At 46.7% G+C, this 26,405-nt stretch overlaps 2 protein-coding genes across 6 annotated transcripts in view; one reads left to right on the plus strand and one right to left on the minus strand.

Annotated features, from left to right (window-relative positions):
- Positions 1-1,613: 1,613 nt before the first annotated feature.
- On the minus strand, positions 1,614-23,667 carry NUDT5 (nudix hydrolase 5). 4 transcript variants are annotated; one of them, XR_012903108.1, is made up of 10 exons: positions 23,533-23,667; positions 15,957-16,062; positions 10,544-10,611; positions 8,866-8,918; positions 7,578-7,685; positions 6,141-6,236; positions 3,906-4,007; positions 3,572-3,619; positions 2,586-2,639; positions 1,905-1,974 (listed from the first exon to the last, which is right to left on the minus strand). XR_012903108.1 is itself a non-coding variant. In XM_075926016.1 (9 exons), exons 2-9 carry the CDS (start codon positions 16,017-16,019, stop codon positions 1,865-1,867), a joined length of 654 nt encoding a protein of 217 aa, XP_075782131.1. In that variant the 5' UTR covers positions 16,020-16,062; positions 23,533-23,667; the 3' UTR covers positions 1,614-1,864. The 4 variants fall into 4 exon arrangements, 3 of the variants coding, with proteins under 3 accessions (XP_075782131.1, XP_075782132.1, XP_075782133.1); XM_075926016.1 differs by lacking the exon at positions 3,572-3,619 and having other exon boundaries at positions 1,614-1,974; XM_075926017.1 differs by lacking the exon at positions 3,572-3,619 and having other exon boundaries at positions 1,614-1,974; positions 15,957-16,059; positions 23,533-23,664.
- CDC123 (cell division cycle 123) overlaps positions 23,664-26,405 on the plus strand; it is an 81,562-nt gene continuing 78,820 nt past the window's right edge. For both annotated transcript variants that reach the window (XM_075926014.1, XM_075926015.1), the window contains exons 1-2: positions 23,664-23,843; positions 25,489-25,560. In XM_075926014.1, the coding sequence (XP_075782129.1) occupies positions 23,770-23,843; positions 25,489-25,560 (146 nt within the window). In that variant the 5' untranslated portion in view covers positions 23,664-23,769. The remainder of the gene's footprint in view (positions 23,844-25,488; positions 25,561-26,405) is intronic.

The raw sequence follows: 26,405 nt of genomic DNA on the forward strand, positions 1-26,405 counted from the left end.
GTAGATCCTCTTAAGTCTTGGATCTTAACTTTGTTAATTTGATTTCCTAACATCTGACTTTTTTTAAACCACTGAAGGTACCTGTACCTCTCTGGTACATCACCTCATAGTCAAGTGTACTGTCTGTGGAAATGAACATAGTTTATGTGGCAAAAGTTAATAGGCCATTCAAACATCAAAATGACCATCAAGGATGAGAAGTCTCTGGGAAAAAATTGCAAAGAGGTACTGCTCCAAGGCTGCAAATATGCTCTCATTCCTAGTTCTTAACCACGGGGCAGGTGATGCTGGTGGGATGATGAGTGAACAGACTGCATTTTTTGTGGGACTCCCTTTTACTGTTTTTGTAGAACTGGTACACTACCTTTGTGCACCCGTACTGTTTTATACAGAACATGGTGTCTAATAAAATATCCAATACTATATGAAAAATGAACAAAGTTGTTAGACATGTTTGGGTATCTGTCCTCCATTTATTTTCTTTTAATGTCTGCAGTAATTCATAATATGAATAGGTTTAAATCATAAGATATTCATTTTGGATTCTGTGTTTCTGCAGATTGTTTTAGTGACATCCTGCATGCCCGTGGGTGGGATGATATGACCTTCATCTATGTAACAAGTTACAGTTGTTCAGTGGGTGTTACTACCAATGCATGATTACCCAGTTAAAGTAAAAGGACACGCAGGAATAGGTTCAATGTGGACCTGGTACTCTTCACCTTTTCCATAAGAGCACCCCAGATAGGCATTGCAAGATACGATTCTATAACCTTCTACCTCGAGAAAACTTGAAAGCTACCTCTTAAAGCTCCATCAGGCCTACAGCATTGCTACTAGTGACACCCGAGCCACTTGTGAAGGGTCAGTCACAATGACTGCTTATGCACTTTAGACAAATGCTGATGTGAATCTCTCCCCCATAATTTACTTTAGGGAATTTACTAACTCCCTTTGTTATAGCATTGAAATGGGAACTAGAGCACTGTGTATATTTAGCCTTAAGCATTTATGGATGGTACATCAGAATTTGAACCAAGCCTGATACTGAAAGACGCTAACTAGTAGTTTTCTCCCCTCCATTAGGCTGGAGACCCATGAAACCTTACATGCTAAGTAGCTTCTGGTTTGCAGTTGCCACTATGAAAAAATGCCATGTAATCTGTAGTGACTGACTAGACCAAGTCCCCTCCCACTGTTTTTTGCATCTTCAAAAACACCAGGCAGTTTTCAAGAGCAATTAGTTATCTTGGGCTTCGCAATATAACACCTTTAAAGAGGATGATGAGAGTTTTGAACACAGACATCTTTGAGGAGGATCTAAAAACAAAGGGCTTGATTTCTAGTCCTGGGTGATCATATGGTACTTTTCATAATGCCACTCATCTGACCCCATTCCAAAGTATATATACTTAGCACAGTGAAGGCTTCAAGCTTTGTGGGAATTCTGTCCAGCTAGATTTGGCGCTGTTCAGGTTAGTAAAGTATCTCCTATTATCTTAGCCCAAAGGTGTTAAGCTGCAATGGTGGATTAAGTGATCTCTGTGTATAGTTTCAACATAATTGTGAACTGCTCAACCATAAAGAGCACTTTCAGCAAAGAAATGACATGATTTCTTAACAGGCCATGATTCTTTTTATTTTTCCACAAAGGATAAAATTCCATTTGGAGTCTGAGGTTGAACAGTTAAGAGAAAAGCTTTATACAGTACAAATATTTCAAGCAATCATTCCTAGAAATATGATTGCTTAATACTGTGTGTAATCTATAGGACCATTATTGTATGAAAAGATACAGCTTCCACGTCTACACTGACCATCTTACTCCATCCTGGAAGTATTCAATGAGGTTACATATGTAGCCTTAGAACTTCATAAAAGGCACTTGGAGGGGTTTTTCTGTTGCATGTTTCAGTGCCAATGCATATGCGTAAACTCTGGCATCCACTAAAATGTGCTCTCCTGCCACTAGCTCTGCAAAAAAACCAAACCAATGAATAATATGAATTCCAAGCAGAAAGGCAGGATAGACATAATAGGGGCAGATGTAAGTTCATATTCATACTATTAGTAAGAAGTTAAATAAAACAATAAGATTTCAAGCCAAGGGCTGACAAGTAGCATGAAAACATATTAGTCCTTTAAAGTCTTGTGGCATGTTAGTCCTCTGGACATTATTACTAACTCATTTAGTGTGTATTAAAACAAAATATGAACCGTCTTGAAGCACACAGAACATGCTTCAGTGGATGAGTGGCTATCTGGAATAGGCATTGCATTGATAATTGCTTCTAACAAAGACACCCACTGGCTAGACTGTGCTAATGAACATTCCTTTGTAGAACACATGACACATTGTCTAATTACCTTTATACATGACATGTTATATGCAAGTTTTCCAAATTACAAAACTACAAGTAGATGGTTTTGGTTTTTAAAAGTGTTATAAATTTCCCAAGCTGAGAGATACTTAGAAAATCTGGAATACAGAGGCTAGAAAGTGGGTTGGCTTACAGTAGGGCAAAGATGATAAAATTGCAAAACTATTTTAATTGGCTCAATATGCCAGAAAAAAATACTCTTACCCTCAATTCTCTGCAGTAGATCATTCTTTGGCAGTGAAACAACTTCTACAAATTCTAGCAAAGAAAAAAAATTAAACATAATTTGTGTATTTCACACTGATAGATGTTTTTAATCTGTCAAAAAGTCATACCTAATCGAGTTGAGTTACTGTTGAGAGATGTATATTTCATTCTCATCTCTCAAGTTCAGATGGAAGGCAGACAAGGAACTGGATTCAGGTTCACCTTCAGCCAGAGACCATTACCACCCAGGCATGCGGCCATGCTCAGTTGACAGACACCGGCAAGATTAAAAGCACCTTTGAAATGCAGTTTTGAGGCAATAATTCTGTAGTTATTTTCCCAAGTTAGCCAGGAGAATGGTGACATATCAAGGACAGCGTCCACTGTACTGCAAGAACAAACACTATTCCTCTTCCCCCATCTGATTATATGTTTCACTGTTGAAATATTAAGGAAATCTGGGCTTGCATACTTGGACTGGCAAGAGACTACAACCTTCAGTTTCACAGAGTGGAGGACGAGACAACTGAAAACTGAAGGCTCATCCTTGACATGTTGCCTGCCACATAGGCTGGGCAGACATGCTTGAGGAATACAAGATACAGCTTATTTGCCTGTATCTACCCAAGCAGTTCCCCTTATCCAGATAAACCCCTTATCCAGATAAGCCATTTCAGTCTAGGGGCCAAATCCACAGGCATCAAAGCTACACCAAATTTACAGCAGCTGAGAAACTGATCCTAGATAGGTCACAGTGACCATTTCCACTGAAATTTTCCCTACTTAAACCAGGCTGTGGTACAACAACTGTTTGGGAATTTCAAATCTGATCTAAAGGGAAGTCACTGGAGCCCACAGATTGTGCCACCATCACAACTGTGATCCTAAAGTTGCTGAGAAAAATCTCTTGACCCCAGAGAAGAGCAGAGTTCAGGAGACATGCACATTCAGAATGAGATCTGATAGAGCTGAAGCATACTTGCCCTGCTCCCAGCCACAGTGAAGTTAGGCAAGCAACATACCTCCTTCCTCTGGAACGACAAGAAGAAAGAAAAGTGTTAATGCATAAAGAGCCAAGTTCAGACACACACTGCAGCTCAGTGCCTGTTCCTGCTGTCACCCACACATATCAGCGAGAACCTTTCCATTGACTTTAAGGGGAGGTGGATGATGCCCTAAAAGCTCATGAGGTTCAAGTCAGTGAACCCAAGTGAAGTTATTAGGATCCTGTATTGCTGAGCCTTTCAACAGTTTCCATGCAAGGGCCCCTCCAATGAAACACAAAAATTAAATACTGTACGTGTGTCCCAGACTCACCAGGCTTTGGCTTGGGTCTTGTATTACAGGCATCATCTCCATTAATGGTGACAGTCACAATGTGTGTTGTGCAGTTCGTCAAACCAGGGTCCAAGCAAACAGCTACAAAGTAAAGTATGTTCATTATGAGAAAGGGACCAATGTACTGAACACTTTAATACAACATTCACCCAAATATATTTGATCCAATAAGAGAAAACTTATTCAGCAGGGAACTTCACCAACATACATCACAAAGCCAGACAAAAAGTCTGGGTTCATCATCTGTTCGTACAAGTCGTGCTGGGCAAAATGTCTTGGACAAAGTTTATTTGTCAAAAAATGCAATTCTGGTCAAACCAAAACTATGTGGGATTAACTGGCCATTCACAAAATAGCTGGAGGAGGAGGAGCTAGTGGTTGTGCTACTGCTATAGTTCAGACATGTGCCTGGGAAGTGGGAAACCTAGATTCTAATCCCTACTCTGGACAGACCATAAATGGAATCTCTCAATTCACCGAAAATTCCAAAAGCTTTTCAGATGTGGTTTGATCTGAACTGATTTTCCCTCCTCTGAACTGCCACTGAACCAAAAAATTAGTTCTTCATCCAGCTCTATTTACAAGTGCTTCTTAACACAACAGTCTCCTCAATTCACACATTAGATTCTTTTCCATATTTGTATTTTCAGCCCCTACTGATTATTTCTACTGCAGGGACAAACTTTCTCCTCCTTCACTGTACATGAAAGGCTAAACTGCGGGCTCACAGTCAAAACATGATAAGAGCCCAATTTTGCCATCAGTTATGCACACAGCACTCCAGTCTACAGATAAGTCTCAGCGAGGTAGCCCTGTTAGGGTGTGTCTAGGGTACATGGCTCCGCTGACAGAGCCATATAGATTAGGCAGGACGGCAAAAGGAAATGAAGTGGCCATTTAAATAATTGCCGCTTCATTTAAATAAAAATGGCCACCACGCTGTGCTGATCAGCTGATTGTTGGCACAACGCGGCAGTCTAGATGGGGATCTGCAGACCCCAGAACCCTTCGTCGGCAGATCCTTTATGTCTCATGAAACGAGGTTTACGGGATCTGCCGATGAAGGGTTCTGGGGTCGGCAGATTCCCGTCTAGACTGCCATGCTGTACTGACATCATCTGATCAGCACAGCGTGGTGGCCATTTTGATTTAAATGAAGCCGCGATTACTTAAATCGCAGCTTCATTTCCCTTTTTTGTGTCAACTAATCTACATGGCTCCGTCGATGGAGCCATGTAGTTTAGACGTACCCTTAGTCTGTAACTTTAAAAAAAAAAAAACGAGTGGTCCTGTAGCATCTCAGAGACTAAATATATATATAGTATCAAGGAAGTAGATTTTGCCCATGAAAGCTCATGATTTTATTTATTTATTTGTTTGTTTGTCTCTACGGTGTTAAAGAACTACTCAGTCTATGGATAATATGCAATTGTAGCAGGGCAAAGTTCAACCTTAATAGGAATATACCCAAAGCTATGGTCCAGATTTCCCACTTCTCTAGCATTTTCCCCTTTGTAAAGGTTTTTCTTAAACTCCAGTTTTGCCACTGCTCTGTGACAGGCAGCACAAAATGTTTAAATATAGTTGCTGGCTGCAAAAGCTTTGGGGACTTGGATGTCAGGCAACATTTCCTTCTTCCCCATTCCTACTAATCAGCTGTATGAGAAGCTGAGTTCTCCTTCCTTTGCACAGCAGAAATGTGTACAAAGACTGCATGATGCAACTGTTATTCATTCAGCAGGCAGGTTCAAAGGAGACACTTAAACCTCCCAGAGAAGTCAAATCAAGTCCAAGCTTCTAGACCTGTTAATTACAACATGCCAGACCTTTAGTCAGACTCCAAAATAAGCATACTTTGTACCAAGTACCATATTTTGGACCCATAAGCAGAGCATGAGTAAATGGGGATCTTCCTTAAAAGCAGAATTGTTCTCCCACATGCCTCAGAGCAGCAGTCAAGCTGTTTCTATAGCCCTCTATGTTCAGTTTTACCCAGTGGATCCGCATCTGTCAGACACACACACATGATATCTATGGCTCCTTTGGTGTTGTCCGGGGACATTGTGGATGTGCTCTGGAAGTGCATATTCCCTCTTTGTGCCTTTCCCATCCTGAACAGTGGACCCATTGTAGATCCATTGAATTTAGGGCATTCTGTGACCAGGAAGGGGACAGGATTGGCTCTGAGTCAGGTAGTCAAGAAACAACAAAGACCTGGAGAACATTCAACGACATCCCCTTTGTACCCAGTTTCTTCCTCCAACTCTCGCAAGGCAGCGCTTTCTGGGCTTTCATTTCCCTCAATGAGGCCTGCAGTGTAAATGTTACATTAAAAGTAGTTAAAATTGAGCTCTTTTACAGCATTGTTCATTCTTGGATCTAAGGGTTTTACAATGGAAGGTAAAGTAAATGGGGTAACTGCTAGGTACGGGGAGATCAGGAACGTCAGTATCAGATCTGGGAACAGAATACAGGACTCCTGCCTCTTATCCACCAAACCATGATGTTTTCCTCCCAAAGGAATTAAATCTCTCCTATGAGTATGCCTATGCCAAGCTCACAAAGGCTTTTCCTCTCTTTTGGAGGTGGAAGATGGGAGGAAAAGGGGAAGAGATTGCATTAGACAGATTCTACCAATAAAATCTGACATTGTGCTATTTTGCACTTTTTATTATTAACAAGGATGTTAAGAGGCGGGTGATTGACTAATCGTGCAGTTGATAAAATTTGTATCGACTACACAATAAGTTGATAAGGTGCTCAGTCGAGTACCCCCACTGTGATTCTTCAGTTTAAGTGTAGTCGGAGCCTGGCTCCGACTACATTTAAACTGCAGAGCTGCAATGGGGGTAGGTTCCGGACCAGCACGAGCCAAAAACTGAGCAAGCCCGGCTCGTGCCGGGTCCAGAAGCTACCCTTGCTAAGCTCTACAGTTTAAAAGAACTAAGAGCTGGGCTGCCTGTCCACCCAGCTTTTAGTACATTTAATCCGCAGAGCTGCAGCAGGGAGTAAGTCCTGGACCCGATGCAAACCAGAACTGAGTTGGGCTGCCTGCTCAGTCAGAGCAGCCCCTGTCCATGGCAGCCCGGGCTGGCTGCAGGCAGAGGCTGCTCCGGCAGAAGCCCCTGGGAGCTGGGACCTCCCTGTGGACAGGGGCTGCTGCCGGAGCAGCCTCTGCCCATGGCAAGCTTGGGCCCGCCATGGACAAAGACTGCTTCACGGCAGCCTCCCCCTGCCCCTCCCCCCGGTACTGCTGCCTCTGATAGAGGCAACAGTGGGGGAGGGAGGCAGGCATCACCATGGAGATCGTGTGGGAGGGAACCGGCTTTTAAGCTGGCTCCCCGCAGCACTGGCTCCTGCTCCCTCCTCCCCCGTGCTGCCTCTGATACAGAGGGACCAGGGGGGTAGGGATGCGAGAAGTCAACTTGACTAACCCATAAGCCCAGGCCTATTGGGTAGCTGACTGCTTGCTTACATCCCTAATTATTAAATATTCTTCTCTTTCAACTGCATGTATTCTAGCACAGAAAACATCACTTATCTTGGAATCTGAAAGACACTGCACATGGAAATCTATAAGCCTAAGCAAGAGGGACAGAGTAAACTACATATACATTCTGTGTAGATCATCTTCATATTTTTGTTACCTACCTGCAGGGAATTCCAAACAATATCCTCCCATTGGAGGCCTGAATTGTTTCACTAGGACAATGCAATCATAGTGGAGAGTTCTTAGTAACACAGGTATAATTGATACACCTGCAAGTATAAAGGAAAGAGCAATGAAAAACACAGCATGTGGGTAGTTCAAACACTGACACTAGTCTTGTGAGCACCCTCAACATCCATTAACTTAAGATGACTAATATATTGTTTTCTGCTGGATGGCCTCATCTCCACTTAAGCCCCAATAAATCATCAGAAACTCTGGGTCTGAAAACAACAGCTCCACCCAAGTACCCTAGGGTATGTCTACACTACCCCGCTAGTTCGAACTAGCGGGGTAATGTATGCATACCGCACTTGCTAATGAAGCCCGGGATTTGAATTTCCCGGGCTTCATTAGCATAAGCGGGGAGCCGCCATTTTTAAATCCCCGCTGCTTCGAACCCCGTGTAGCGCGGCTACACGGGGCTCGAACTAGGTAGTTCGGACTAGGGTGCCTATTCCGAACTACCGGTACACCTCGTTTCACGAGGAGTAACGGTAGTTCGGAATAGGACCCTAGTCCGAACTACCTAGTTCGAGCCCCGTGTAGCCGCGCTACACGGGGTTCGAAGCAGCGGGGATTTAAAAATGGCGGCTCCCCGCTTATGCTAATGAAGCCCGGGAAATTCAAATCCCGGGCTTCATTAGCAAGTGCGGTATGCATACATTACCCCGCTAGTTCGAACTAGCGGGGTAGTGTAGACATACCCCTAGAGTCTTTCCTCTGCTACTACAATCTTACATCTTTCCACTTAACTTTGGTCCCCAATACCCGTGTCCAAACAAGCTACAGTTCCTTTGAAGGCCCAGGATCTTGACTGACTTCATATTGGAAAAAAATCATAAAATCAAATATATTTTCAGATATTGATTTTTCCCAGACTATGGATCCATTTTTCCTGCAATATTTTGCTGCGTGGCCTGATCCTTCAAGCAGTGCTTACTCCAGCCTTCACAATGACATCAGAGTGATTATTCACAAAAATCAGGGCAGTGATTTGTAAGTTCCTTGAGGGCAGAGGCTCCACTCCTTCTAAGCTACACTTGATCAACAGTAAAACACCCTACATGCCTATGGCACTATATACATGATTTATACTATTCATTTTATTTTACTCTTACTTTCTGCATCTTTTTATTGTGGCAGTTGCTGCCATTTGATGGAAGCAGACCACCTCACCATTATTAATACCAGAAGAAGTCAAGCACAAAAATGTAACTGGGGCCATACCATCAGCTGAACTTCCCTCTTTCCTGGTAGTACGCTTCACTGTTTCCCAAATTCTGTAGGGTAAGGAGAACACGAGAAAGTGGATATGTTAATCCTAAAAAAGGAAATGTATGAAATATACACACTTTCCACACAACTGGCCAACTTGAAACTTTGTTACATTCATTCAAAAGCAACACATGCAAACATACAGTGAGCGTGGCACTAAGGAGCAACAGCCACGAGGCAAGCCCCCATACTAAATTTTCGCTGTAACGTATCCCTAAGGTCTCAGCTTCAATTTTGTTTCACCTTTAGTTAGAGACAGTCTGGCTACCAAATGTTTTTTGCTGGTTGCTTAAGACAATAAATAAATATTTAGTTCTTATACAGCTCTTTCAAAGCACTTCACCAAGGAAGACAATTGTCATTCCAAATGACAATGACAACTGTCATTCTGTTTTACAAATGGAGACACTGAAGCACAGAAGTGAAATGAAGACAGCAGTTGATTTATTTAGATTGGTTATTTTGAAGAGCTGCAACGTAAGACAGAAGACCCAGATTTTAAAGACTGGCTATTTTGGAAAAAAGCAATAAACAAATACATTCTGTCTGCATCATGCATGACAATCATGTGAAAATAAAGCAGGTTACTGCAAAGGCTCTTAGCTCAGTTACCCATTCCTGTTAGTAACTGGAAGTCAAAAATGGCACAGGCCTCTCTTGCAACTCAGAAAGTAAGTGATGAAACTGACAAAAAATAAACCTGTCACACAGGCCTCAATCACTGCCACTTCTTGAGGCTACTCTTAAAGGGGAGGAAGACTCTAGAGAGAGCAATCAGAAAGGACCTCAATGCACTAGGAAGAAGGAAAATAAGGCAGTACTGTCATTTCCAGTCATCACAGCTAATCTAAAAGATGAATCTGACACATGAAGAGAATTAGGCCAGAGAATATGAGTGAGAGGATCTGAAGAAGGGAAGACGACTCTCCTCCAAACAACAACATCCCAACAACATGCAAGACCCTGCATTGTTTCAGGCATATGCCATCAACAGGGGAAAGGGAGTTCTCTGGAAAGGACCAGAAAAAAAACAAAGGTCTGTTTGAATGTTAAAACCTTGCAGCATTAATTCAGCACATCTTTGCAAGTGACTGGAACTGCAAGATAAGCACATGGTCCAAATCCAAGGTATTAGTCTACATCAGAGGTGGCCAAACTGTGACTTATGAGCCACATGTGGCTCTTTTACAGTTAGAATGTGGCTCATTAAGGTCTCCCCCCTGCCACCATTCTCCACCTATCATACTGGGAAGAGGGAAGGGAACACTGGTCTTCTGCCTTGCAGCTGGATAGTGAGGGTAGGGGTTTTTGCCCAGTGGGGAAGGGAGGAAAAAGTGTCTGGCAGGTGCACCTAGCTCTCAAACTTCTGAAGATTACCATATGTAGCTCAGGGGTCAGTAAGTTTGGCTACCCTGACCTACAGGATAGAGTTTAACAGCTAACATATATTCCAACAACAAAAAGGCCAAATTCTTCCTCAAAGTAACTCCATTAACGTTCAAGGAGTAATCTAGCCCAGTATGTCAAGTATTGGTTTATAGGTGTTCACATTACATTACCCTGGGCTGGTTCAGTCAGAGAAACTGGGAAGAACTGCAAGAACTTTAAAATGCCACAGGAAGGTAGTTACCTGGTTTTGCCCGAGGGATCAATGTAGGTCGTCTGTTCAAGCTTCACCCATTTTCTTTCTGCGATTGCCTAACAAAAATAATAAACAAATTGGGAGGTTGTCCCCACAGAGGGGGGAAAGACAAGTCTTAAATTCAATGTATGTGTGGGAAGCTGTAACACCAGTATGAAAACACAAGTACTGAGGAGTTCTCAAAATAGGAATATAAATAACTCATGTAACATATGTACAGCCAGGTTGCAATTTTCAAACCAGTTTAGAGGAGTCAGAGACCTACATTTCAATCTGGAAGCCCAACTCCTTTTGGCTGCTTTGAATGTCTCAGTCCCGATCTTTAAAATAAAACATGAAGGCAATTCCCTGCCCTTAGGGGGCTAGCATGAGCTGTGCGTAAAAGGGGTATGATGAGGAATTTGCCTCTCTTGGCATTAGCCATAATGGGGGTTATGACTGCTCAGTCATATGAGATCTGCAAGTCAGGAGAACGGGTTCTATTCCCGACTCTGCCACTGACTCACTTTGGGACAGCACCATTCTTCCCATATGTAACACAGGGATAGCAATCCTTACCTACTTTGAATGCCTTCGGAGATCTACCAATGAAAAGCTCTAGTAATGATAATGCCTATCAACTCCATGGCCACCCAGATGCCTGCTGGACTTTTTGTGGCTGGGCAGAGGTATTCCTAACTACCTGAGACTTAAGTGTTTTGCCCATTCACTTATGGTCACTTGCAGAAGGTTGGAACTAGATGTTAGTTTTGCCGTTTCATTTATTATGGTTTGCACTATCATGGCTGAGAAGTCTTTCCTAACTGAATGGCTGCTGAGAGGGCAGACAGATGACTCCTGCATAGGCTGGGGAGGCTTGGGAATAGGTTATATCAGCAGGGTGATGCCAGACCAGTGGCACTAGGAGCAGCAAGAGATGAAAGAGAAGGACTGGCAGCCACAGAGGTTTCCAGGTAGCCTTTGGGAGTTGTGATGGTGGATAAACAGGAAGAATCTCTAGAAGCCAGCCTCAACGCAGGCATCTCCTGCTCTGCCTCCTCTTACCACCTCCTCAGTCCTAGTGCTGCCGCTGGCAAGAGCATCCGTGCGGGGGGAGGGAGGCCCGGGGGAGGGAGCCCTGGTGAGGCGTCTCCTGCTCTGCTTCAGCCCCAGGGTTGCTGCTGGCAAAAGCGGCTGCATGGGAAGGGGGAGTGGCCATTGGTGGCGCATGCCCCTCCCTCCCCAAGCACAGATTGGGGAGGAAGGCATCTCCTGCTGCCACTGCTGCCGCAGGAGGTGAGCTGCCAGGAACTGCTGGCTTGGGCTCCGACAGCCGCCGCAGCCTGGCAGCCAGCAGTTTGTGGCCAGGCAGTGGGCCGCAGCCCGGCAGCTGGGAACCGCTGTCTTAGAGAGAAACTGCACTCCAATGTTAGGTGACCCAGAATGAGAAGTACTCTACTGCTTTAGTAAAAAGTCATGGGCCGCGGGACTGTGACTTCTATCCTCAAACAGTGCCACAAGAAGCGTGGTGAATGGAAGCATGCCTCCATTCCTACATCCACCCATCCTCCCTAACCCCTCCAGCTGCTTACCCCCACACTGCCCATCTCCCTGCCTCCATTCCTATATCCTCCTCATCTCCACCATCCCCCTTTACGGCACCACCCATCCCCATATATACCCTATCCCCCTTCCTCCCACCCTACACACACCCTGCCCACTCCCACAAAAGGGGAACCTAACCAGCAAGGAAATAGCACCAGCAGGCTAGCAGCTGTTCCAAACGCTGCTGGGCTGCCACTTTGTGACACCTCAAGGGGCAGTGGGTAGGGGGGGAATGAGGCCCCCGACTGGAGCCATGCAGAGTCCATTTGGGGGTGGGGCGACATGTGGGGGAGGGGTTGAACTGCCAGCCCACATGGCGCAAAGTCCAGAGGGACTGGAACAAAGGCCCGATGGGGGTGGTGTGGTGGGGGGCGGGGGCTAACTCCCTGACCCATGCTGCACAAAGCTGGCAGCAGGGGAAAGGTCTAGGTGCGGGGGTTAACCCCCAGTCCGTAAGGCGGGGAACCGAGAGTGGGTCAATGGAGGGATTCCCCCTACGCCCAGCGGAAGCATGTCCATTAAGATGGCATGGAGGCAGCCTGGCGCACCCAGTGCATTGTGGGACTGGGCTAGGAGTCCCATTTGCAGGAGGCAGTAGAGGGCCAACCCACGCCCCCCCTCCCTTTACTCCCCCAAGCAACCCACAGCCGAGGGCACGCAGGGGTACACAGGCACCTCTGCGGGCTCCAAACTGCTCCAGGCTGCAGCATGTCTCTGCCTGGGGCCCGATCCCGTGCTGCCTTGGCCCGCTGAGAGAGAAGCGGAGGCCTTGCCTCCCTCTGACCTTCTCAAGTGGCTCCTGACTTGAGGCGCCCAGGAGAGAGTGGGCAGAGCAGGGCTACGAAGTGGCTGGTACATGTGGGGTCAGGCTGCCTTGCTTCCTAGCCACCTGCTCCCTGGCCCATGCCACCCTACCATTGCCAGCTCTGAAGTAGCCCAAGGTACCATGAGATGGACAGCCTCCTTCCCACCCCCCGTAGCCCTGCTTCTCCACTGTGCCCAAGGGAGGCCTCACAGTTCGCAGCCACACAGAGCAAGGGGGAAGGTGGTGGGAGAGCTGAGGGAGGGGACTCAAGAGTGACGCATTATGTCACTTCCGTCGTCCTACAAGAAAAGTTCTCTTTAATATAGAGAGATGTTTTAAACAACCATTTAACTCCAATGACTTAAAAACACTTTAGAGAAAGGATTTCATTGTTAAAAGAGTCAACATTCCTTCATCTTAAATAAGGTGCACAAGGCTCACACAAAAAATCCACAATACTCTCCAGACACCATCATTATAAGCAAAGAGTACTAGATCTGATACTGCTAAGCTAGAAAAAGCTTTTGAAAAACAAATCTAAAAGTAAACAAGTAAACCTGTCAAGTCCTCCTTTAGGTACTATAAAGTAATAAGAAAGGCACACAATTTTTAAAAATCCTTTGCACATAATCTTTAAGAAAAGGAAAATATAGGTTGAATATCAAAAAGCATTGAGTTCAGTTACAGTGGTATGATCTCTCAAGGGAAGTGGTATGATCTCTCAAGGGAAGTGGTGAAAGTCCCATTACTTCAGACACTAAAAGCTAGCCTGAATAGCTTAAAAAGTATTACAGGCAGTCCCCGGGTTACGTACAAGATAGGGACTGTAGGTTTGTTCTTAAGTTGAATCTGTATGTAAGTCGGAACTGGCGTCCAGATTCAGCCGCTGCTGAAACTGACCGCCAGTTCTGACTTACATACAGATTCAACTTAAGAACCCCAAGCGTCCCCAAGTCAGCTGCTGCTGAAACTGATCAGCGCTGATTCCAGGAAGCCTGGGGCAGAGCAACTCTGCCTCGGGCTTCCTGTAGTCAGCACTGGTCAGTTTCAGCAGCGGCTGACTTGGGGACGCCTGGGGCAGAGCAACTGGGGTGCTGCTGGGTTGCTCCAGTAGCACCCCTCGGCGCTACTGGACCAACCCAGCAGCACCCCAGCTGCTCTGCCCCAGGCGTCCTGATTCAGCCACTGCTGAAACTGACCAGCAGCGGCTGAATCAGGACCTGGGGCAAAGAAGCTGGGGTGCTGCCGGGTTGGTCCAGTAGTGCCCAGAGCGGGTGCTGCAGGACCAATCCGCAGCGCCCCAGCTGCTCTGCTCCAGGGTCCAAAACAAAAGCCTGGTCTGCTGGGGGGGGGCACACTATCCGCGTCCCCCCCGCCCCCCAGCAGACCAGGGACACGGGGAGCAGAGCAGCAGCGGCAGCGGGGTGCCGCGCCTCTGAGGCTTTGCTCTGGCAAAGTCTCAGAGGCGCGGGACCCCTCCCCCCCGCGGCTGCGGCTTCAGTCCCGGTGCCTGTGGTCTGCTGGGGACCGTCCCCAGCAGACCACAGGCACCGGGTCTCAAGCGGCAGCAGCGGTGGTTCCCGCGCTTCTGAGGCTTTGCTCTGACAAAGCCTCAGAAGCGCAGGAACCCGCCCGGTGCCCCTGGTCTGCTGGAGACGGTCTCCAGCAGACCAGGGGCACCAGAGCAGCTTACGAACGGGGCTTTCTCGCCCCGGAGCTCGCAGGTAGCAATCCGCTACCTCGACCTCCGGGGCGAGAAAGCCCCATTCGTAAGTGCGGATCTGACATAAGTCGGCTCCGCGTAAATCGGGGACTGCCTGTATTGGGAACAACTGTGTCCAGTGGTGAAGAGAGGAGGAGGGGTGTCAGTGAGAGAGGAGTCATGCTAGATAACCTCTGTGTAATTTCTATGATTGTTTTACAGTGAAAGTTCCTCACCTGCCATCTGCATGTCACCTACTTCAACTATAATGACTTTAGAAGAAAAGTCCTGTCTTCATACACCTAATGTAAAATACCGATTAAAAAGCTAACCGATTAAACACAGTGGGGGGGCTGCTCCAGCCAAGTAAATCGCATGCTTACTGGGTAACCGGCTAACCCTTTACATCCCTACACGTTTCATAGTCTAAGGTCATGGTGTCCAATACGCTAGCCACATGTATTTGGCTGATCGAGTGTGGCTACTTCAATAAAGCAGTAGCCACTATAGTAGCAGGACTGGTTGGACATCACAGGTCTAAATTTGTACAGATGTTAGGGATGTTAAAATATTGGTTAATTGAATAGCAGATTAACCTCATGAATTCTTATCAGTTACTTGATTAGTCTATCGTCCTCGGGGGCAGGGCCAGCAACCAATGCAGTCTGGCCTCACTCTTGAGGAGCCCCCTACCACTCCGTATCAGAGGCAGCAGTGTGGGGTACCAGGCGGGAGCTGGTCTGTGAGGGGAGCCAGTTTAAAAACCAGCTCCCCTCATGGACCGGTTGCCTGTCGCTGTGCTGCTGCCTCTAATATAGAGGCAGGAGGGCAGGATAGCAGCAGCCCCTTTCCAGGTGAGGGGTCTGAGCTTCCAGATCTGGTGTGAGCTGGAACTGAGCTGGACTACCTTCCCGCCTGACTACTAACATATTTTAAATGCAGAGCCACAGCAGGGGTAGGTCTCAGAAGTGGTGCAAGCCAGGACTGAGCCGAGCTGCCTGCCCACCTGGCTCCTAATGCACTTTAAATGCAGAGCCACAGTAGGGGTAGGTCCCAGACCTGGTTCAAGCTGGAACTGAGCCATGCTGCTGGCCATACTTCTAAAAAATGTACTGGCAAATGGGGGGGAGAGAGGGAAGGAATGCGTGTAGACTATAGCATTAACCTATAAGCTTTTGCTTATTGGTTAATCAACCACATTATTACATCCTGAACAGATGTAATATTTTCTAACATTCAACAGCAGCCTTAATTAAATGCTACATTCATTAATTACAAATACAAGCATGGCAAAAACAAATGCTTTATACCTCTTCTTTAAGGATGGATGCTCCTTCAGATTTCAGAATTTCAGTGGAGGTTTTGCTTTCCATTTTCAGGGACGTCTCTTGCACCTCCTGCACAAAGGCCACACTACTACAAAACAGAGAATCAGTATTTACCTTCAGAGTAAAAGTCAAACCATTCAGCCATGCAGTCTGAATTAGCAAATCATTCTCCAGAAGACCCCTCATCAACATTTGAGGTCAAACACAATCATCAGCACATAAACTTCAGGGACACTGCTGAGACAATGGGGCAGCTCCTCAGCTGATGCAAATTCTCATGGATGCACCAGCTGAGGAGTTGACCCATGCATTTTACAGGCCATGGATAGCAAGCTGCACCACTACTCTTGCCCCGTTTAAGTCACAATAATACTTTGTTCTCAATGCAAAGTCAAATCAATATTGCTACAGCTTGTGAACTGAGCTGGAGGACAAAGCAGGACACAAGTAAGGTTAAGCCTCCAGCAACAAAGAGAATTCAAAGTGAAAACCACTAGGGATATAAAATCCTGTTTACTTGGTTAACCAGCTAAATGTGATGTTTAACTGGCTAACCAATTAAAGGTAGGGCGGGGGCTCTGTACCTCCCCCCCAACAAGTTCTGGCCAGGCTGAAGCACCCGTCTGTCATAGGCCACACAGGGAGCTGCTCCAGCCCTGACAGGTGACTTGAAATTGGTAAATCGTTCACATTCCTAAAAAACACCACTGCTGAGATAGTAGAGCTGAAAAAAATCATTTGAGTCATTAAGTTCCTTTCCAAGTCAAGAGTAGGGATGTAAGTGACTAGTCCAACTACCCAATAAGCATATGCTTATCAAGTTGTTGAATAGTGACTGGACACCTCTGCCTCCTCCACTGTGGGCAGCTCTTGTACATCTCAAAGGCACAGTGGGATAGCAAGCTTATCAGCCAATCAACGGAAAGTCCATTGACTACTCGATTAGCTGATTAACTAAAATTTAATACCCCTACTCAAGAAACAATGTAGGATTAGCCATTTTCTAATTAACTTGTCTCGTCTTGTTCTAATGCAGATAACATGTTGGACAGCACAGTGATGCAATGCCAGGCTTTTTTACCAGTTAAATCTTGGGTTCAGGTCAGTGAAGTATGTTTAGTGCATTGTCTGCATCACAAAACTATTGTACAGTTCAGTACAGAAGTTGCTTTTCAAAGAAAGCCCAGGGTTACGACTCAAAAGAGACAACAGACAGCGCAAAGCAGAAGGAGTGGAGGGAACAATCCAGCATTGGCCATGAGGTGGAAGAGATCACCCAACAACAACTCTCAGTGAAGCCAATGGGAGTCTTCCCCCAAATTTTAGGGAGGGTTAGATAAAGCCCTATAGATTCTGTGATAACTAACAACCACCAAGGAGTGGGAAATTTGCACAGCACTTGCCTGCTGTATATCTGACTTATCTGGTGCTTTTAACCTCTTTAAGTGTTTAAAAATAGAGTGGATTTTATGAAAGTACTAGACAAGTGGCTATCATAGCTTTCTTGGGTATATGCACTTTGGCACATCTACCCTAGCACAGTTCTACAAAGACAAGATAGAGCCCATATTCTGGAGGCCAAAATACACAGCAATAACAAAAACGAATGTATTACAGGCTTAAATCTACAATCCATAATCAGGCCTCAGATCCTCACTGGTCTAATGAGGCCTGTGATAGGGTTTTCATGCCACTCCTCATCTGAAAGGGATAAGATAACCGACAAGGGGCTAACTAACAAATGTAATAGGCTGTGCTTGAGGAAGATTTAGGCTGGACAGGGAAGCGCTAATAGAAAATGAAGCTCAGTTGAGCAGATGTAGGCTGGGCCTATAGGAAGCCAGCAACACAGAAGAGAAGGGAGCTGAAGGGAAGTAGGATGCACTCTGTCCCTGAGAGTTGGGCCCCATAGTTGTACCAGAACACACACGAAAAGAGAAATAGGAAGGAGTATAGGAAAGTAGCAGTGGGGCCTAGAAGTAAGCAGGATGGTGAGATAGAGGACTATTGTGATGGAACCTGGAATAGTGGGTGTGCCTGTGATCACCTACTGACACATTGGCAGACTCTTAGAGAATGGCACAGAAAGGCAGCTGGACAGTTAGTCCAGAAACATTTTGTTACCCCCGGAAGAGGACTGAGTCACAAACAGAAGTTGCATGGAGTCCCGTAGAGTGAGTGGGGCCATTATGAGAGAGGGATGATGTCCGGGGACATCAGAGCCAGATGGAGCTAATCCCCAGAATAGCCAGGAAGACATGCCACATTAGCGGTGAATGTATCCTGTGACAGGGTCCTTCCCAGTTTAATGATGCTAAAGCATCATTTGCAAAACACTGACTTCAAAGTTATCATTAAGTTAGACCTGCAGCAAAGAGAAACAAGGAATATTTGCCACACAATAAGCCATAAATGTTAAGCTTGAATGGTTAGTAATATCAGAATGCAAAATAGAAAATACCCTGTTTCACAACAGTTTCAAAAAAGGCAATGATAGCAGCATTGTATATGTAATCTCTCTAGCCAGGTCTGTCCCGGGATGTTAGAGACACAAGATGGGCGAGGTAATATCTCTTACTGAAACAAAACCTGTTGATGAGAGACAAGTTTTTGAACTTACACTGAGGTTTTGTTCCGGTCAGTGTCTCAGCTTCAGCAATTTTGATCTTTTCCACTAGCTGGTGCAATAATTCCAAGCGGCATTTAGACAAGGTCTTTGAAAGAAGTGTAAACCACATTCTGCAGATGGCATGGGACCAGGACTTTTTCGTATCAAAATACTGAAATATTATTTGGCTCACTGAAGGTTATGATTCATGCACTCAGTCATAATTTGAGAGCAACAACACAATTAAAGATTATTAACCAAAACTACAATGGAAAATAAGTTGGTCTAAAGCTGCATTGTAACAACCTGCATCAAATCTGCATATCAATCTATGAACACAGATCATTCCAAAGTCCTAGAGAAGGATGTTCTTTTGTACTGCCACCTACAACAGTGTGCAGTCCTGTATCAGAATCAGATGAAGTCCACTAATTTAATGCTTGATAGCTAGCTGTGTGATCCTAAAATCCTGAAGTCAGTGTTTTAAAAAACAGTGAATTCTGGTTTAGCTTGCATTCTCAGTCTAACAGCTTATATGTACTTGTAAATAGGGCAGTCCTGTCCAGCATCTTATGCATACTAATACAGGACCCTAAATCTGTCATGATATCTCTCCACTCATCTCTCCTGGGGCTCAATTCAGGCCTACTTATTGGAGGAGTAAATTTTGTCCCGCTGTATGTTCCACATTCTGATCAGACCTCTCTTGAAGGCAACCCCTTTTTCTCCCCAAACACACACACACAATTAGCTTTGCAATTGATGCTTGAAACAATTCGGAATTGAGCCAACTGAAGCTTACCAAAAGCTTAAAGGTTATCCTTATTGAAAGAGCATTGCAATAAGCTACCTGAGACATGATAAAAACATAGATAAGCTTCCCAAATTCAGTCTTCAAAAGGCATGATCTGATCCCAGCCATGTTTCCCAATTGATAACAAATTTAACAGCTGCTTGAATATGCTGTTTGAAAACAAGCTCAGGACTAAACTAAACCTTCAGCTTTCTTACCACTCTAGGATGACTCAAAAATGCTCTTTGGGGATAATGTCAAGCAGTTTAACTACAGAATTTTACCTCCATCACATTGATGTGTACACTTGAGATGATTTCTCCTCCAGATTCTAAATATATTTTAAAATCCACTGGCCTGTCACCAATGGCAACTCCATTTGCACTACACCAATGTATTTGACTTTGCTGCTAAAAGAAGCTAGCACCCAAACTCCAACTTCATTTGTTGGGCTGTGCCAACCACACTAATGAAGCTAAGGGCTTGTCTGCACCTCTGCTGCTTAGCACTTAGTGAAGACACTACCTATGCTAATGGGATGCTTCTCCTGTCAGTGCAGAACATTCATTTCCCTGAGAGGCATCAGCTATGTCTGAGAGGAGGCTTCCTGTTAACATAGGACTGCCTACACTCAGCTCAGTATAACGACCATTGCTCAAGAGTGTGGGAAATCCATGTCTGAATGACGTACTTATAACAACACAAGTTGGTACCATAGAGAGTAGACCAAGCCTGAAAACGAACAAGAAAAACAGTGTACTAACTTGAGCTCTGAGAAAGAACATGAAAGTAACAGCCAAAAGGAAAAGAAATCAATGGCTGCCAAATATCAGGATGGTGAACAGTATTATTTTTTTGCTCTGATGTCTGATGGCCTACTCAGCTTTGCACAGGATATATAGGAATAAATGGTCCTGGCCTCATGGGGTTATGCTCCAATGGAAAGAAAAAAACAAAACAAAGAAACTGGCCAGACACTGCCATTATTATTACACCTAGAAAATGTACCCGGCATGGCTTGGGTCTTTAACTCAATTTTTGTTTTTCTTCATGTAAATCAGGGGTGGGGAACCTTTTTTGGATCAGGGGCTGCTGACCAAGAAAAATCAGTTGGGAGGAGGCTGGAGTGGCAGCACAGTGTCCCCAATGCTGGGAGGGAGGAGCCCCGAGGGCCAGATCCAGGCAAGCCAAGGACCGCATCTGGCTCATGGGCCTTAGGTTCCATACTCCTGAGTAAATCATTGCTCGGAGGGGAGGGGACAACACGACACGGACGGACTAGGGATGAGAGGTTCAGCATGCAGGCTGCCCGGAATAGACAGGACTACCGCAGCTCCCTCTCATAGCACCACTTGGGGCCAGGTGAGAAGCGCCTCTCTATGGTGACTGCAGCTCCAGCGGGCACAGCTGGGGGAGGGGGATGTGTCTCCTGGCTGGGGCAGATCCAGGATCACCTACCCTCTGTACTCCCCAGCCAGAGTAAGAAATGGAGCAAACTATGCACTTTCCCCTTGCTTCTGGATGAATGTTGCTGTGCAAATCGGGGGAAGGAGGGAGTGGCAACCCCTTCCCAACACCTAAAGGGTGCATAGTGGTGGAAAGTTGAGGGCTTAGGCAGTCCCAGATGGGGAGCTTTCACCTGTCAGGTGATTGTCTCTTTTCTGTATGGTTTTACGCTTCTCCATAGGAATTGGAGGGGAAGGTTCAACACCTCCTCCCCCATGCATAACCTTGCTTTAAGTTATGATAGGAACATAAAAACGGACATACTGGGTCAGACCAAAGGTCCATCTAGCCCAGTATCCTGTCTTCCAGTGGCCAATGCGACATGCTCCAGAGGGAGTGAACAGAACAAGTAATCATCACATGATCCCTCTACTGTCATCCATTTCCAGCCTCTGACAAAAAGAAGTTAGGGACACCATTACTAACATCCTGGCTAAAAGGAAGCTGCGTACCAAATTTGGTGGTCTTAACTCTTACCATTTAGGAGGCATTCTTGAACAAACAAATGGACAAATAGGCTCACCCGCTTGCTCACAGACAAACTCTCTCAAATATATAAATGCTTGGTAGAGATCCTGAAGTTTCTGGTCTCTGTCAGTGGGATTAAAGCAGATGCGGTAGTATTGAAGGGCTTGGCTATAGATGATGGATCGTATGGTGTGTGCTGGATGGGAGCTGGAAGCATGTAGCTGGAAGAGACCTCAGGAGGTCATCAAGTCCAGCCCCCTGCCCAAAGCAGGACCAATCCAACAAAATCAACCCAGCCAGGGCTTTGTCAAGCCAAGACTTAAAAACCTCTCGGGATGGAGATTCCACCACCTTCCTAGGTAACCCATTCCAGTGCTTCACCACCCTCCTAGTGAAATAGTGTTTCCTAATATCCAACCTAACCTCCCCCACTGTAACTTGAACTATGTTACTTCATAGATGTAATAAGGAGGGAAAGTCTCCAAACTCTACATCCCATAATTGTGACTACTATGGCAAAAAGGGATGGGGGAAGGAGAAGAGTATCTCCTCCATTCTAAAGTTCTCTTTAACAATAGGTTCCTGAGGTGGCTGTTGCTGACAGCTCTTCAAAGTAAAAACTACAAAAACTGAAACCAAAAGCTTAGGAAAATGTATTGTTGATTTCTACCAGCTGTTTCTTGAGAAACTGCTACACAGAAGCAGACATAGAAGATTTCTTTGTCTCCAGATCAGAATAACCAGATAACAAGCAGGTAAAATCAGGATTGTTCTCCCCCCCTCCCCCCCCCCCCCCCCCCCGTGTGTGTGTGTAATTGCATATCTAAGACAAAGCCCCTGCTATGAGGTTCCAATACTGACATCCTACTGCAGTCAGGAAAATAGAAGTCCTCCTAACTAGGGGCCAAACATACACTAATAGTTTCCGTCACAGCCACAAGTCCTAAAGACTTATTTGTGTGTGGAGGGAGGGATGAGGTTTATTAAATTTAGGGTGTGTCTAGATTACCTAGTTTTGTCGACAAAAGTGGACTTTTGTCGACAAAACTATACCAGCGTCTACACTACCGCTGAGTTCTGTCGACATAACGTCGACAGAACTCAGCAGTTTTGTCGACGCTGGTATACCTCATTTTACGAGGCATAAAACCTTCTGTCGACAGAACTCTGTCGACAGAAGGTGTTATTGCCTGTAACATTGCGTCCAGACTACGGAGTTCTGTCGACAAAGCAGCTTGCTTTGTCGACAGAACTCATTGTGTCTGGACGCTCTTTGTCGACGGAAGTTTTGTCGACAGTATCTGTCGACAAAACTTCCGTCGACAAAACGCGGTAGTCTAGACGTACCCAAAGTGAAAGCACATTGTCTGCAGGAATGGAAAGTGTAAATCCCTTCACTCATGAAAGATGGATGGATTTTTCAAGCCCTTGAAAAAGAAGTGAAAGATAACATAAGAATTGCAACTCAAGATGAGGTTGAGAACAGTGCTGTCTATGACTGATGCAGATTAAAATCGTTAGTGCATTCCAGCCTCACTCCCAACCCTTGACCACGAGTGCAGCAACACACTCTCTGGGTCAATATTAGTGTATCCCCCCTAAGGGTATGCCTGTAGGTTCAGCAGAGCAGCTGTATAGAGTGGAACCACTACAACCCTTGTGGAGAACTCTCTGCCAGAGATGGTTATGAAGGCCAAGACTGTAACAGGGTTCAAGAAAGAACTAGATACATTCATGGAGGACAGGTCCATCAATGGCCACTAGCCAGGAATGATGACACCACCCCTCTGTCCCTTGCTCCCCATGTGCCCACCCCTGTGCCCCCTGCTGCCCCATGTCCCCTGTGACACCACCCCTCTGCCCCCACCTCTGTCCCTTGCTACCCCTGTGCCCCCTGCTGCCCCATGTCCCCTGTGACACCACCCCTCTGCCCCCACCTCTGTCCCTTGCTCCCCATGTCCCGTGACACCACCCCTCTATCTCCTGCTGCCCCATGCCCCCATCACGCCCCCCCGCCCCTTCCCTCCCATAATGCCTCCCCGTCCACAGTGCCCCATGCCCCCGCCCTCTACCCCATTCCCCCAGTGACGTCACCTCTCCGTCCCCTGCTGCCCGCCCCCCCAGCGATGCCGCCCGCCCTCGTCCTCCACGCGGTGTGGCCCCTCCCCCCAGCCGCCTCTGACCCTTTCCCTGTGCGCGCTGACTGGCTGGCGGGACCCTCGCCAGCGGCTCCTCCGCGATCAGCGCCCGCTCCCGGCCTCGCGCAGGGATCGCTTGACCCCCCCCTCGCCGAGCGCCCACGCTCTCGGGTTTCCCTTCCGGGTCTCGGCTGCCGCTTCTTCCGCCTGGTGCAGAGGGAACGGCTCCGGGCGGCCGCGCGGGGCTGGAGCGGAGGGTTCCGGGCGCGCGAAGCGGCGGCGATGAAGAAGGAGCAGGTTCTGCACTGCCAGTTCTCGGCGTGGTACCCGCGCTTCCGGGCCCTCACCATCCGCAGGTGCGAGCGGGGCCGGGCCGGGAGGGGCTGCGTGTGCGGGGGGGTGTTTGGGAGCCGGGCCGGAGGGGGGGGGGCGGGTGTTTTGGGGGCAGGGCTGCGGGGGGGGGCCTGAGGAGGGGGCGGGTGTTTTGGGGGCAGGGCTGCGGGGGGGGGCCTGAGGAGGGGGCGGGTGTTTTGGGGGCAGGGCTGCTGGGGGGGGGCTGAGGAGGGGGCGGGTGTTTTGGGGGCAGGGCTGCTGGGGGGGGGGCTGAGGAGGGGGCGGGTGTTTTGGGGGCAGGGCTGCGGGGGGGGCCTGAGGAGGGGGCGGGTGTTTTGGGGGCAGGGCTGCGGGGGGGGGGCCTGAGGAGGGGGCGGGTGTTTTGGGGGCAGGGCTGCGGGGGGGGGCCTGAGGAGGGGGCGGGTGTTTTGGGGGCAGGGCTGCGGGGGGGGGGCCTGAGGAGGGGGCGGGTGTTTTGGGGGCAGGGCTGCGGGGGGGGGGGCCTGAGGAGGGGGCGGGTGTTTTGGGGGCAGGGCTGCGGGGGGGGGCCTGAGGAGGGGGCGGGTGTTTTGGGGGCAGGGCTGCGGGGGGGGGGCTGCGGAGGGGGCAGGTGTTTTGGGGGCAGGGCTGCAGGGGGGGCTGCGGAGGGGGCGGGTGTTTTGGGGGCAGGGTGTGGAGGGTTTGGGGGCAGGGCGTGGGGTGACCTGCCCAGGGAGTGTTGAGGGAGAACATGGAGTTGTGGGGCAGGGCCATTGTGTGGGGCAGGGCATGGAAGAGCTGGGCTGGAGGGGGGAGGCTATGGAAGGGCTGGCTGACGGTAGATGACTCAGACCAGTGGCCCGCCTAGCCCAGCATCCTGTCTTCTGACAAGGGCTCGTGCTCAGTCCCTCCATGGAAATGAACAGAACAGGGCGATGAAAGTATGGTGTGATCCGTTCCCTGTTCTCCAGTTTAAGCACCCGGCAATTAGAGATCTAGAGAGATTGATATGAAAGAAGTGGCTCCTGAGTGTAGGGGAGTACACTGAGGTTGGGTTGGGGAGGGAGAAGGGGCAGGGCATGGAGTGACTACTCTGTGGAAAGCTTACACCTTTTCATGAGGGATGTTAGATGTCGTGTGTTTCAGTAATTGTGTAACCACAACAATATTTTGCGGTTATGCGGTTACTAAAATACTCCCTTGGGGGTGGGGCTGGCAGTCAGTGTGCTCCCAGCTCCATTCCCAGGGAGCCCCCAGGTACCCTCCACTGCTGCCTCTGTGTCAGAGGCAGAGTGCAGCAGCAGGTCAAGCCAGTCCATGAGGGGAGCTGGTTTAAAAATCGGCTCCCCATTCAGACTGGCTCCTGCCTGCCACTCTGCCCCTGCTGCTTCTGATACAGAGGCAGCACTCCTACCTGCAACCTCCCACTGCCATTCTGAGAGGCAGGAGGAAGGGGTGGTAGCTCTGCTGGAGCCAATACACCTGAGGAACTGGCTTGAAAAAGTGTTTTTGTTGGGGTTTTCTTTGTGGGGGGGGGGGAAGGGTGTATGTTTGGGATAGAATACAACAACTTGTCTGTGTTTTTGTGTTTGTCTTCTCAGAGGTAAAAAGATGTGGACTATTGTTGCGACATTTTAATTTATTTAGCCTTAATTATTCTGAAAAATGTTATGCCTTTTGTTTGTTCAGTGCTATACTTCCACTGCCGCAGAATGTGAAGGATTATCTGCTGGATGATGGAACTCTGGTAGTTTCAGGAAGGTAAAAAGAAGTATTTTTTAAATATTAAATTCTGTTTCCCTATGTTTAATTCATCTGCATATATTTGATGAGGATTGATTGAAAATCAGTTATTTAAAAAAAACAAAGAAACCCAAACCCTATTTTTAATTTCAATTAGATTATTTAAATTAAATATGGGTTTATTTTTAATAAACCCTTTAAAAATTAAATTTGAAAATGACAACATATGTTCAGGCCTAAACATATTTATAAAATATATTAAAATAATTTAAATAAAGTTGTCTTTGTTTGCTGTCAAGTTTTAAAGTCAGATCATTGAACCAATGTCAGTTACTAGCTAAGCACCTGGAAGTGCTAAATCAACATTTGACAGCAGTAGCCTCTCTTGTAACTGTAGAGAGAGTGTTTTCTTCATTTGAATTTATTTAACTAATTTTGTTAGCTGACTGGTCGATTCAAAATTAAGAAACCAGTTGGGAGAAGCAAAGAAGCTTGTTTTATTTGTTTTTTTGTTTTTTTGTTTTTTGTCCTCTGATCTATAAATTAAAAAAAACTACGACTGAGAAGATTATATCATCTATTAGGCCATCCTTGCTATAAGTCCAAGATACATCTGAAAAAACGTAGACTTAAAGCCGGGGAATTTTTTTCCTACAGCTGACTTCCATTTGTGCAAATAATTTTTTTTTTTTTGCATGATTTAACAGCGGGGAATATGAGGACTTATAACACCTGTAACTACAACATCAATGACTTTAATGCGGAAGGATGTATACCGGGGCGACTTATAGTGGGGACACCCTGTAATCCTAAAATCTTGAGGGATAAACAAACAGTTAAATTCACCTATTACAGATTCTAAT

Source organism: Pelodiscus sinensis, chromosome 1 (genome assembly GCF_049634645.1).
Source record: "Pelodiscus sinensis isolate JC-2024 chromosome 1, ASM4963464v1, whole genome shotgun sequence".
Lineage (NCBI taxonomy): Eukaryota > Metazoa > Chordata > Testudines > Trionychidae > Pelodiscus > Pelodiscus sinensis.